Consider the following 13,907-nt stretch of genomic DNA (forward strand, 5'->3'; position numbering starts at 1 on the left):
GTCTACATTCTCAACAGCAAAAGGCAAATTATTAAAAACAAAACACAAAAACCGACCAAGATGATAGCTTGTGGCAGAGTCCGCTAGTAGACTAGAGCTCATATATAGGTACTTTGAGATGTCACTTTTGTGTTCCGGTAAGATGATGTAACTCTCTTTGTTTAGTCTTTTGAATCTTATTTTTTCTTTTTTGGGGTGTTTTAAAGTCAGTATTTTTGAGCCGTAAATAACCCTTTACCCCATTGGTTGTCAGATGTTTTACAACTTTCAAAACATTGGTGATAGAAAATCCCTGGTGGAAGGGAAGTACTGTTTGAAAAATCCCTTAAGCTTAACTGTCACATTTCAAATTGTAGAAAAGGAGGCACAACATTTGTAATTCGCCCGAAGTCACACACCTTATTCGCTGATCTAATTCTCCTGACTCTCGGCCCGTTGTTCCGTAGTTTTTCAACTAAAAATAGCATTTAATTAAAGTTACTTATAATTTCTTGTTTGTGCTTTTGTTTATAGCACTAGTTATTAAAGTAAAACATAAGTGCGGACAGGTAACAGCACTGATTAATTAGGCAGCAACTCATAGGAGAAATTCATTCTTTTTCCAACAACAACAAAAAAAAAAAACTGAAGTTGAGAAGCAGGAAAATTTATAACAAGAAAATAGGCTATTACATTTTGTTTCTATGAGAGCGGTATTAAATTGTAGAGCAAAATTTTAAAATGTGAAAAGGTACCAGTTAGACCTCATTCCAGTATTTGTTCATGGATCTCCAAAGTTATTTTATGAGTCTTCTTTCTTTTCACCTTTTGGCTGCTTGGAAATTAGTGTTGTCTCCCCTGGAAGGTAAAAGAGGTGTTCTCTCCCCTTTTATCATTCATCAGAGTGGCAAGACATTGGGAAAACTACTTAAGTGCCTGCTTCCTGTGTCTCCCTTGAGTGCTTTTGCAGATCCCTTTCCACCAGTTGTTTATTCAGTGCTGCCCTGTGTTTACTGCCATTGTGAACAGGGTAGATGTTACATCATTTATGGCAGTTGTTTTCCAAAGGTTAATCATGGATTGCTTAGTCACTCTTTATTGTACTCCAGCCATATTATGAACCTGAGGCTAACTGTGCTGGACACATTAGATATTTACCTGTTGAAAGGTAATAATGCTTAAAAGAAATCGAATGACAAAAGACATTTTATTTAGTGTACTTGCAAGTGCTTCCTCATTCCCGGCCCCAGGTGTCTGTTCAGTGATTCCATTTCACTAAATTTTATTTAGCGGTTAATTTAGTTAAAGTGGAAGATACAAAGACATCGTTCTGTCTTCAAGGAGCTCGTTACCAGTATGAAAACTAACTAGAGCTGTTCTGTAAGTATAGAAGCCTAACTATAGGGACTCATTCACTGAGCAGCTCATGTACATGTATGGGTTTTGGTGCTAGCAATAAGGGCGTGGCTATGACTAGAAACAGTCAGTTCACAGATCATTAAATAGCTTTCTTTGACTAGTTAACATATTTTTTCACAAATAACATGCATGTTATACATTTTTTGTGCCAACTCTGCAGCCCCCCCACCACGTGCTATGCCAATTTTTTTAAAACATGTTGCTGATTTCAGTTGACACTAAGAAGACAAAATTAAACCATAAAATAAGCATACCTAATATAACCTAATGCTTTCACTTAAGGCAGTCTGATAAGCTTTCGCATTCAACTATTGAGCTATTGGGCTATAATTATCAATTTAAATTAATAGAAACGAATGCAAGTTTCCATTGTTTATCTTTCGATTACCAGGGGACTACTCAATCCATGACTTCTTGACCATGGCTTGTACCTTTATTATACAATTATGATCAAAAGTAACATTTTTGGACTATGTTTATACACATAAACCAGAGATCAGAGAAAATGAACAGAACAAAAGAAAATGAACCCAGCGATATGATTCACCTGTAATATGAGAGGACAGGTGAATGAGGCTGAAATACACTTCTGCCAATGTCACCAGACATTCGTGATTTATTCATGGGTGCACTATGCCAGAACTGTCTTACTTAATTTCATCATCTCCGCATGTTACATGTGTGGGCAGGTTATTTATGTGGGCACGTTATTTGTGAAAAAATACCGTGCTTTGTGAAATATCATAGATAGAGCGTATCTAAGTGAGATGCTGTGTGAAAGGACACTGGTAGGACAGTAGCTGATAAATCGTAATTCACTTGGCGGGTTCCGTAGAGGTTGTGAGGTTCATTTCACTTGAGGTAATTAAAGAAGTAAGGGTTCAGTTGAGCCTTTAAGGTTGAGTAGAATTTTGCTAGTTGTATGGGAGAATGGAGGGGATTCTATACGAGGGTGGTGGTGAAAGGAAAGGTGGGGTTGAAAGACGAGGCCCGTTTGGGAAATAGTGAGTAGTTTTGTTTGCCTGGCAACCCTAGTGGCATAGTGTTTAAGTGCTATGACTGCTAACCAAAAGGTGAGCAGTTCAGATCCACCAGGTGCTCCTTGGAAACTCTCTGGGGCAGTTCTACTCTGTCCTATAAGGTTGTTGTGAGTCGGAATCGACTCAACGGCAGTGGGTTTTTTTCTGTTTTTTTGGTTCATTTGACTGGAATGGTTGGCCCTGTTTGGGTGTAGGGAGGTAAGAATGAAAAGCAGATTGATAATAGTTTATGGAGGACATTAAAAGCAAGCTCAGGGGTTTAAACTTTACCGATAAACCCTGGGATTTTTTACAGCTTAGTAACATGGTAAGAGTAAAACTGTAGGAAGATTCGGTATGCACAGAACAGATTGCAGAAGAGAGACCCTGGCGGTAAGAAAATATGTTACCATTATGATGCCCATACTTGAGTTGCTAGCAGAGGGAAGGAAGGGATGACTGCATGGGAATTTGAGGGCGAAGAATAGGACTTGAAACATCACTCATACAGGTTACAGGGGGTACGGGACAGGTACCAAAGGTGTCAAAACTGAGTTTACAGAGAGGATAGTTTTTCCATATTGTTTTGATTTTAGGGACTGATTTTTATAGATTTTATGTATAGCCTTTAGAACAGGTCAGGAACCGCTGGAAAACTTTATTTTTAAGTCAGATCTGTGACCTTAAAGTCAGAGAGATTGATGCATCTTGAAATCAGAACTATTTCTAAATAATATGCTATGGTCCTGGTTGGTGGGCATGCTCATTTTCATTTTTAGAGAACATTTGTCATTAGTTTTGAAGAAGGTCCTTCAAATCAACTATTAGGTTCCTTTGGATTATTAATATATTAAACTCTGGCTTCTTTTTTTCCACCTCAGCCTACCTTTTTCTATTACCTTTAAAAATTGAGTATGTGAATTTTTTTTCCCCATAAGAGTATTGAATTTGATTTGGCCTTTCTTAAAATCACTTGAACCAGAAAACCAAACTAGTTGCCACCAAGTCGATTCTGACTCGTGGTGACCCTGTGTCATGGCTATGAAAGGTAGGTTGCCAGGCCTTTCTTTTGAGGCACCTTTCAGTTAGTAGCTGAGTGCTTAACCATTTGTGCTACCCAGAACCCCCTCATAATCACAGAGAGATGACTTAATAGGAGAAAACGATGCATTTGGGACCAGCGTTTTAGTACTTTGGGAACCGTAGCTGAAGACTTAAAGCTATTTCATCCAATAAAAAAATCCACTGCGGTTGAGCCAGTTCCGACTCATAGCAGCTCTACAGGGTCATCCAGCAGCTAGATGGAATTAGCCCTAAAGCAGATATTCCTGTGTTAGAGTTATGGAAAGCAATTATGTGGTGTAGTAGATTGATTAATTCACCAATTTTCTATCGGTGGCACAAGGTGCTATGGATGCAAAGATTAAGCTGTAGTTGTGTCCTAGAGGACTTTATACTCATTGATGTAGTATAATGACGTATAAAGATCACTGTAGATATTAAGATGCTTACAGATGTCACAAACTCCAATTCCAGGTGACTTAAACAATACAAGGTCATGCACAGGTATATCTGAAAATTACAGAGGCAAGTGACACGTATATGTTATCAAATGCCCTCCTCAACCTCAGTGCTTTTCACAGATCGACTTTATTCTAAGACAGGTTCCCTTTGAGGTTGCATGATGGCTATTAACAACTTCAGTGTCCCCAACCATCAAATTAAAGTCCTGAAGTTCACTTTGAGTAGATCACCGTTGATCTCCTGCTACCCTTTCACTGGGTTGGGCAAAAGTATAGTTGGAGGGCAGGCAAAGAAGCAAAAATCCAAAACTTTCACATTTAGTATACCTATGAAAATTGTTATTAGTCCCCTTGTGGCTTTGTTATTTCTAATTTCAAGTTTTTAATATACTGAAAATTAGAAATTCCTAATAGTGGGAAATGAACTCATACGAGGATCTGGCTCAGTGATTTCCTACTGAATTTTTGGAAGCATGAAAATTCTTTAAAGAATGAGAGATCCTTGATTTTTGTGCCCACTTTATTGCAGAAGTTAAGAACCTGACATACCATCTCTTTTCTGTTACTTTCTTCTTGTAACTGGGGCAGTAAGGTGGGTTTTGGCATTGGATTCAAACAGTTCATGATTGGCCTATGTAAGTCTCGGTTACATTTATGATAGGAAGATGCCAAGGCCAGAAATGTCAGAACTTACTATAAAGACCTCCTACTTATGATTTGAGCAGTAATTTAGGCAGCTGCCTTCTATTTTTTACTTTCCATTATTACACCCTTAATCAGGCTATTCATTAGTACGCACTACTTTTAGAATGGAATTAGTAACACCATGCCACTTTAAATGTAAGCACTCCCATTTGGTCTCTTTCTGCAGAGTTGCTGGTTTACCACATTTGCGTTCACTGCACTTTGGCTTTTCTCCAGGGCAAGTGTTCATTCAGGCGTCACAGCATGTGACACTGCTATAGGATTGCCAGATCTTATTTTGGCAAATTTGGGCAGGGAGGAATTAGAAGGAGAGAGGTTATATGTTAATTGTCTGACCAGGCTCAGATACAGTCCAGTTCTGCATCCCACGACGGTTGGAAAAGGCACTCAAGTACAGGGTGAACTCGTGTATGTGGGCTGTCTGGAAACTCAATACCTCTAGAGTGTAGGCCCTCAGCTCTACAAAGAGCCGGTGAGGTACATTTGACACTCTTGGTATATAAGGGTTTCTACCCAAACTTAAAAAACAGTTGCTTCTTTGTCCCAAAATTGTATTAGATGTTATTTGGCAATAAAGGAAAAGTAGTGCCCATTTCCTAGTGAATTATGTGTTGGAATCAACACAACAACAGCTGATACATCCACAGCACGGTAGTAATAATATCAAATGCTTATATGACACTTACTCTGTGCCAGGCACTGTTCTAAGCATTTTACATACATTAACTCATTTAAGCCTTACAACATCCCTGTGAGCTAGGTTATTATTATTATTTTTCCGGTTTTACAGAGGATAGAATTGACACAGATTGGCACAGAGAATAACTTGTCCAAGCTCAGATAGCTTAGTAAGGGACATCCATCTAGTCTGCAGTCAGAGTTCATGCTCTTAATCACGGTGCTGTATGTTCTCTTAAGCCAGGACTGAAATTATCATTAAAAGCAGTATTAATAACATGCTTTGAAATAAATGGGCACTTTGAACCTTATTTCATGTGTTAAAACACTCAATTTGTTTGCTTTTTATTCTAGGAGAAGACTTCGCAGTTGTGCAGCAAGAAATTATTATGATGAAAGACTGTAAACACCCAAATATTGTTGCTTATTTTGGAAGCTATCTCAGGTACATTGTTTCCTTTTCAAAAGCAATAATGATTCCATCACCCAGTGCATTTAATGAAATAAAATTAGCTTAATAATCATATTTTATATTTTTTCATATTTTGAAAATAAAATATTTTCATATGAATGGAGTTTTTATTTATGACCTGTTTATTATGTTAAACCTGTAACCAATTTTATAGTCTTGTGTCTTGTCTATAATACTTTTGGGAATTCTGGATGTGGTTTCAGTGAGAAAGTTGGCAAGTAAAAACTGACTTTTATGGCAGGCCTTCCTGAAATAGGCTGGAGATCTAAATATGCCATTCTGTTGCTCCTTTCTTCTAGACTTACTTAGATTTAGAAAACTGGAGTCCTCTCTTCTTGGTATGTGTTTATTAGAAACTTTTTTTTTCTTTTGTGCTTCTCATCTCAAAGTATTGCATCATGTCTCTCCTTCATTTTGTCCAAAGGACTAGGAACTATAATGGTTTATCTCAGTGACTTCTTATTTTTCTAGGGACTAAATGAACTTGAAAGGGCTGTGGATTTGCTTCCTCTTGTTCTGGCAGAACCAGGTTGGGTTCCCTGGGTCATATTCCACTGGACATGACCTCAGAGTCAAATCTTGGTTTTTTCCACTCACTTCTGTATGCAACTCAGGTGAACGTGTGACCTAATTGCTTTTAGATTTCTTTCAAAGGGAGGACTGAAGAATGTTTTCCTGTGTATTAAAAATCTTCCGTTTTGTTCTGATATGCTATAGCAACGTAAGGATGTTTTACTGAAGCTCCCATTCTCATATGACCCAGGTACAAAACACTTCTCCTCTTCTCGTGTGGGCATGTTATTATCGTATGCTGTGGAGCTGATTCCCACTCCGAGACCCTATGTCATAGTGACCTCATGTGACAGACTGGAACTGCCCCATAGGGTTTCCTAGGCTGTAAATCTTTACTAGAGCAGATCGCTAAGTCTTTTCTCCCTAGGAGGTACTAGTGGTTTCGAACCTCCAACCTTTCAGTTAGCAACTGAGCACTTTAACCATTGTGCCACCAGGGCTCCTCATGTGAACATAGCAGATGGAAAAGATTGAAGAATTCTGCGTGCTCGTCTTTTCTGCTTGTGAAAAACCAACCTAGACCAGCTCTTCTTTTTTTAGTTGTAGTTTAGATGAAGGTTAACAGAACAAACCAGCTTCTCATTAAACAATTAGTACACATATTGTTTTGTATCATTGGTTGCCAACCCTACAGCATGTCAACACTCTCCCCTTCTGGACCCTGGGTTCCCTATTACCAGCTTTCCTGTCCTTTCCTGCCTAATTGTCCTTGCCCCTGGGCTGGTGTGCCCGTTTAGTCTCGTTTTGTTTTATGGGCCTGTCTTATCTTTGGCTGATGGGTGAACCTCAGGAGTGACTTCATAACTGAGCTAAAAGGGTGTCCAGGGATCATGCTCTCAGGGTTTCTCCAGTCTCTGTCACACCAGTAAGTCTTAGATCAGCTCTTCTTGGTTCAGACCACCATCGAACAACTTGAATTGCCTGCCTTCATTAAGGTCAGGGAGTGGGTTTAATAGACACTCTAGAGAATTAACTAACCCTTTTCACACAGGGCGAGGCCCTACTCCCGGGTCAATGACTTTTATACAGGGCTTTGAACTGGTTCTTCCTGCTTCAGTCATGGCTGAGGAAGTGGAACGATAACTGGAATATGAAAAATTACCGGTTGAGCCTCTGCTAAAAACCTAATCTCTGTCTTAGAAAACAAGGGGCAGTGTACCTGTTACATAGCAATCAAATCTTTTGCCCACTGGATTTTTTTTTTTTTTTTGATAATTTTTATTGAGCTTTAAGTGAACGTTTACAAATCAAGTCAGTCTGTCACATATAAGCCTGTATACACCTTACTCCATACTCCCACTTACTCTCCCCCTAATGAGTCAGCCCTTCCAGTCTCTCCTTTCGTGGCAATTTTGCCAGCTTCTAACCCTCTCTACCCTCCTATCTCCCTCCAGACAGGAGGTGCCAACACAGTCTCGTGTCCACCTGATACAAGTAGCTCAGTCTTCATCAGCATCTCTCTCCTACCCATTGTCCAGTCCCTTCCATGTCTGATGAGTTGTCTTTGGGAATGGTACCTGTCCTGGGCCAACAGAAGGTTTGGGGACCATGACCGCCGGGATTCCTCTAGTCTCAGTCGGACCATTAAGTCTGGTCTTTTTGTGAGAATTTGGGCTCTGCATCCCACTGTTCTTCTGCTTCCTCAGGGGTTCTCTGTTGTGCTCCCTGTCAGGGCAGTCATCAGTTGTGGCCGGGCACCATCTAGTTCTTCTGGTCTCAGGATGATGTAAGTCTCTGGTTCATGTGGCCCTTTCTGTCTCTTGGGCTCATAGTTATCGTGTGACCTTGGTATTCTTCATTCTCCCTTGATCCAGATGGGTTGAGACCAATTGATACATCTTAGATGGGCGCTTGTTAGCATTTAAGACCCCAGACGCCACATTTCAAAGGCCCACTGGATTTTGAGCCGAATTGGAAACAGTGGTGCCCTGCTCAAAGATGGTGGCCAACTGCTCTGCTTTGACTGTGTGTCACTTTCTTCAGTCCTGGCAATAATCCAATCTCACGCGTCCAGCTCCTGGAACAGCTTACTATATCTCTTCCGAATATCCCATTCCAAAACTTCAGCCCATACTTTTTCCCATTCTGGTTATCATTCTGTATCACCCAAATTGTAAAAATTAGGGTCTGTTCTGGTTTTGCTTTGTCAGTCCTGACTGAACTGGTTCAAACTGTTTCAATGCCCTGCTTTTATACATTTTGAATGGACTCTTTCAGAGCCAGTTTAAAATAGCAACTTAACACAGACAGTTAATGCATTAGTTTTTGTTTTATGGAGTAGAATTAAAATCATCATTTCAAAACAATTTGTTTTACTGTTGTTCAGCATAATAAAATAACCTACCTAAACTTAATTGAGGGGAATATCACAAAGTTTTTGTCCCTAGGACGAACAGGCCTTTTAAAGACAATTTTTGTTCTCCTCCAGGGACATTGATCTAAGACTATTTCTCAGACATTGTCTTGAGTCTTCCAGAACTCTGGGACCATTCAAAGCCTAACCTATTATTCCAGGATGACCCCAAGCATTTATATGGAACCCTAGTATGGTGAAATGAGCATGGTCTTTTTGGCAGAGAGACAAGGGGGGAGAAATCATTGCCTTTGAGTCAATTCCAACTCATAGTGACCCAACAGGACAGGGTAGAACTGCCCCATAGGGTTCCTAGGCTGTAAGCTTTACAGAAGGAATCTGCTACATCTTTCTCCCGTGGAATGGCTAGTGCATTCGAACTGCTGATCTTTTGATTAGCAGCCAAGTGCTTACCCACTGTACCACCAGGGCTCCGTAGTGAGACAATGTGTATTTAATAGTTAAGACCTTGGGTGTTATAGTCAGACAGTCAGGGTTGAGTCTTGGCTCCATTACTTATTAACTCTGTGGCTTATGACAAATTCCTTAAGCACTGTGCTTCAGTTTTCTCAGCTGAAAGTGGAGATAATGGTAATAGCTACATCATGTAATAATTATGAGGATTTAATGGAAAAACACAAGTAAAGTGCTAAGAACAGTGCTTGTTGTTGTTATGTGCAGTTGAGTAGATTTTCGACTCACAGTAACCATGTATGATAGAATAGGACTGCCCCCATAGGATTTTCTAGGCTGTAATCTTTTAATCATTGTAGGAGCAGATCTCCAGATATTTTTCCTGTGAACCAGCTGGGTAGATTCAACCAGCCAACCTTTAGGTTAGCAGCTGAGCGCTTAATTGTTTGCACCATCAGGGCTACTTTATTAGGATTTACCAAGCCCAAAAAAACCCAATGCCATCGAGTTGATGCCGACTTATAGCGGCCCTATAGGACGGAGTAGAACTGCTCCATAAAATTTCTAAGTAGCACCTGGTGGGTTTGAACTGCTGACCTTTTGGTTAGCAGCCATAGCACTTAACCACTATGCCACCAGGGTTTAGAACCTAATAAATGCTTATTAAATGTTAACTGCTCTTAATACTACTATTGTTGCTGCTACTTTTGTTGTTGGCAGGTGCCATCGAGTCACTTCTGACTCACAGCAACCCTGTGTACAGTAGAACAAAACACTGTCTACTCCGGTGCCAACTTCACAATCATTGCTGTGTTTGAGCCTGTTGTCGTAGCCACTGTGTCAGTCCATCTTGTTGAGGGTCTTCCTCTTTTTCACAGACCCTCTACTTTACCAAGCATGATGTCCTTCTCCAGGGCCTGGTCCCACCTAATACCATGTCCAAAATACGTGAGACAAAGTTTTGCCAGCCTCACTTCCAAGGAGTACTCTGGCTGTACTTCTTCCAAGACAGATTTGTTTGTTCTTCTGGCAGTCCCTGGTATATTCAATGTTCTTCACCAACACCATAATTCAAAGGCATCAATTCTTCATTCTTCCTTATTTATTGTCCAGCTTTTGCATTCATATGAGGCGATTGAAAATGCCATAGCTTGGGTCAGGCACAAGTTTGTCCTCAAGGTGGCATCCTTGCTATTTAACACTTCAAGGAGGTCTTTTGCAGCAGATGTGCCCAATGCAATACATTGTGCATATGTCTATTCATGTGATGGTTTTCATTTCTCTAGGATACATTCCTAGGAATGGGACAGCTGGATTGTTATGGTATTTCTATTTCTAACTTTTTAAGGAAGCACCATATTGTTTTTCAAAATGGTTGTACCATTTTGCATTCTCACCAGCAGTGCATAAGAGTTCCAGTCTCCCTGTAGCCTTTCCAACATTTGTTATTTTCTGGTTTTTTTTGATCCGTGCGAGTAATGTTGGGTTGAGATGGTATCTCACTGTAATTTTGATTTGTATTTCTCTAATGGCTAGTGATCATTCCTCGTCTGTCTGTTAGCTGCCTGAATGTTTTCTTTGATTAAGTGTCTGTTCATATCCTTTACCCATTTTTTAATTCAATTATTTGTCTTTTTGTTATAGAGGTGTTGGGTTTTCCTGTATATTTTAGAAATTAAACCTCTGTTGGAGTTGTCATAGTCAAAAATTTTTTTCCCAGTCTGTAGGTTCTCTTTTTACTCTTTTGGTGAAACCTTGTAATGAGCATAAGTGTTTAATATTTAGAAGATCTAGCTTATATTCTTGTGCTTGTGTGTTTGTTAGTTATGATTTGTATAACATTTATGATGTGTATTAAGGCAGCAAATTTGCCCAATGCAGTACATCATTTGATTCTTTACTGCTGCTTCCATGGGCATTGATTGTGGATCCAAGTAAAATGAAATTCTTTACAACTTCAGTATTTTGTCTGTTTATCATGTTGTTGCTTACTGGTCCAGTTGTGAGGATTTTCATTTTCTTTATGTTGAGGTATAATCCATACTAAAGGCTGTAGTTTCTGATCATTATCATTAAGTGCTTCATGTCCTCTTCACTTTCAGCAAGCAAGGTTGTGTCATCTGCATATCGCAGGCTTTAATGAGTCTTCCTTTAATACTGATGCTGCGTTCTTCTTCATATACTCCAGTTTCTTGGATTATTTCCTCAGCGTACAGATTGAATTGAAGGGATACAATCCTGACGCACACCTTTTCTGGTTTTAAACCACTCATTTCTTGCCTTGTTCTGTTCAAACAACTGCATCTTTGTCTATGTACAGGTTCCACATGAGCACAATTAAGTGTTCTGGAATTCCCATTCTTCGAGACATTAGCCATAATTTGTTATGATCTGCCCAATTGAATGCGTTTGCATAGTCAATAAAACACAGGTAAACATCTTTCTGGTATTCTCTGCTTTCAGCCAGGATCCATCTGACATCAGCAGGGATATTCTTTGTTCCATGTCCTCTTTTGAATCTGGCCTCAATTTCTGGCCATTCCCAGTCGATGTACTACTGCAACCTCTTTTGAATGATCTTCAGCAAAATTTTACTTGCATGTGTTATTAATGACATTGTTTGACAATTTTTACATTCTGTTGGATCACCTTTCTTTGGAAGGGGCACAAATATGGGTCTCTTCCAGTCAGTTGATCAGGTAAGCTGTCTTCCTTGGCATAGATGAGTGAGTGCTTCCAGCGTTGTATCCATTTGTTGAAACACCTCAATTGTTATTCTGTCAATTCCTGGAGCCTTGTTTTCTGCCAGTGCCTTCAGTGCAGCTCAGACTTCTTTCCTCAGTACATCAGTTCTTGATCATATGCTACCTCCTGAAGTGGTTGAACGTCAACCAGTTCTTTTTGGTACAGTGACTCTGTGTATTCCTTCCATCTTCTTTTGATGCTTTCTGCTTCGTTCAGTATTTTGCCAGTAGAATCCCTCAGTATTGCAGCTCGACACTTGGATTTTTTCTTCAGTTCTTTCAGCTTGAGAAATGCAGAGTGTGTTCTTCCCCTTTGGTGTTCTAACCCCAGGTTGTTGCATATTTCATTATAATACTTTGTTTTCTTGAGCCACTTTCGAAATGTTCTGTTCAGGTCTTTTACTTCATCATTTCTTCCATTCACTTGAGCTACGCTCCATTGAAGAGCAAAAGTTTCAGAGTCTGTTTTGACATCCATTTTGGTCTTTTCTTTCTTTCCTGTCTTTTTAATGACCTCTTGCTTTCTTCATGGATGACGTTCTTGATGTCATCCCACAGCTCATCTGATCTTCGGTCATTAGTGTTCAAAGTGTCAAATCTATTCTTTAGATGGTCTCTAAATTCAGTTGGTCTGTACTCTAAGTCGTACTTTGTCTCTCATGAACTTGTTTTAATTTTTTTTTGCCTTCAGCTTCAACTTGCATATGAGCAATTAATGGTCTGTTCCATAGTCGGCCCCTGGCTTTGTTCTGGCTGTTGATATTAAGCTTCTCTATCTTCTCTTTCCAGAGATACAGTTGATTTGATTCTTGTATATTCTTTCTGGTGAGGTCCACTTATTACTACTGCTACTACTTTTTAATTGCATTATAAGTACCATCATGGTAATGCCTCACTAGATCTTTTCAACAGCACTGTTAGCAATCTTACTCCATGGTACATATTATTACCATTTTACAAATAAGATCCTTGAGAATTTAATGCCAGATATTTAGTTTACAGCCCTATGCCAAAGTTTTGACAGAGTGAGGTCTTAGTTCCTTCTGTTAGATGGTGGTCATGGATCATGTGACTTTTGTCTTAGACTTCCTAGCTCCTCGCCGAAAGAACCAACCAAATAAACCTCTACACTCCCACACCACTCACCCTCCCCCAAAACAACCTAACTAAACTAGGTTGGACATTTGGGGTTCTGGGTTACTTAGGGAAGAGCCTTCCTACACACGTATTAGTCAGCAAAGTGTTCATAATTATTACCCACAGAATTGCAGAATTCCTGTTCGGTTTTTATCTAGTTTTGTTGACAAGTCTTTGCTGGTGCGTAGGGCTAAGTAGTGTAAATCTTTACTAATACACTTATTAACTTTCACTTTCAGACATGCTACCAGGGAAAGCCAATTTGATGTTATGCTTAACAAAAAATTGCACTTGCTTTTAGTTTTTAGGAAATGCGTATTATGACTATATTTTGAATTTTTTTCATGTAAAGTTTTTTTGAAGAATCCATACGTACAGAAAAGTACACAAATCTTAAGTGCATAACTTGATGAATTAAAAAAAAAAAAGATATGGTTAGTTGCTACTGAGTCAATTCTGACTTATAGCAACCACATGTGAGCAGAAGTAGAACTGTGCTTCGTATGGTTTTCAAGGCTGTGATCTTTCAGAACCAGATCATCGGGCCTATCTTCTGAGGCACCTCTGAGTGGATTTGAACCGCCAACCTCCTCAATTAGCAGTCCAGCACTTACTTTAATCCAAATATGAAGACAATACAAAAAGCAAAATTGTCCAGAAACCAGAATAAAACAGAATTAGGGTTATTTCTTTCCGTGGAAGTATGTTAGTATTGTATAATCAAAGATTATAAGGAAGTCCTGGTTTAAATAGATTATTTTATTCTGTAGCTGGAATAGCTGATGAAAGTGATAATGAAAGAAAATGGCAGCATAATACCCTCCCTTTCTCTAGCCCTTTCCTTCTTTAGAGATTCTTCCCTTATTCCCTAATTTAAAGTCTAGACTCAGT

General features: G+C 39.3%; 1 protein-coding gene across 11 annotated transcripts in view; it reads left to right on the forward strand.

Moving 5' to 3' along the window:
- MAP4K3 (mitogen-activated protein kinase kinase kinase kinase 3) overlaps window positions 1–13,907 on the forward strand; it is a 238,945-nt gene that overhangs the window by 105,150 nt on the left and 119,888 nt on the right. For all 11 annotated transcript variants that reach the window (XR_010319480.1, XR_002787226.2, XM_064277173.1 and 8 more), the window contains one exon: window positions 5,678–5,768. Coding sequence is in view for 9 of the 11 variants with exons in the window: in XM_064277173.1 (XP_064133243.1) it covers window positions 5,678–5,768 (91 nt within the window). In the remaining 2 variants the exon portion in view is untranslated. The remainder of the gene's footprint in view (window positions 1–5,677; window positions 5,769–13,907) is intronic.

The sequence above is a fragment of the Loxodonta africana genome, chromosome 26 (genome assembly GCF_030014295.1).
Source record: "Loxodonta africana isolate mLoxAfr1 chromosome 26, mLoxAfr1.hap2, whole genome shotgun sequence".
Taxonomy (NCBI): Eukaryota; Metazoa; Chordata; class Mammalia; order Proboscidea; family Elephantidae; genus Loxodonta; species Loxodonta africana.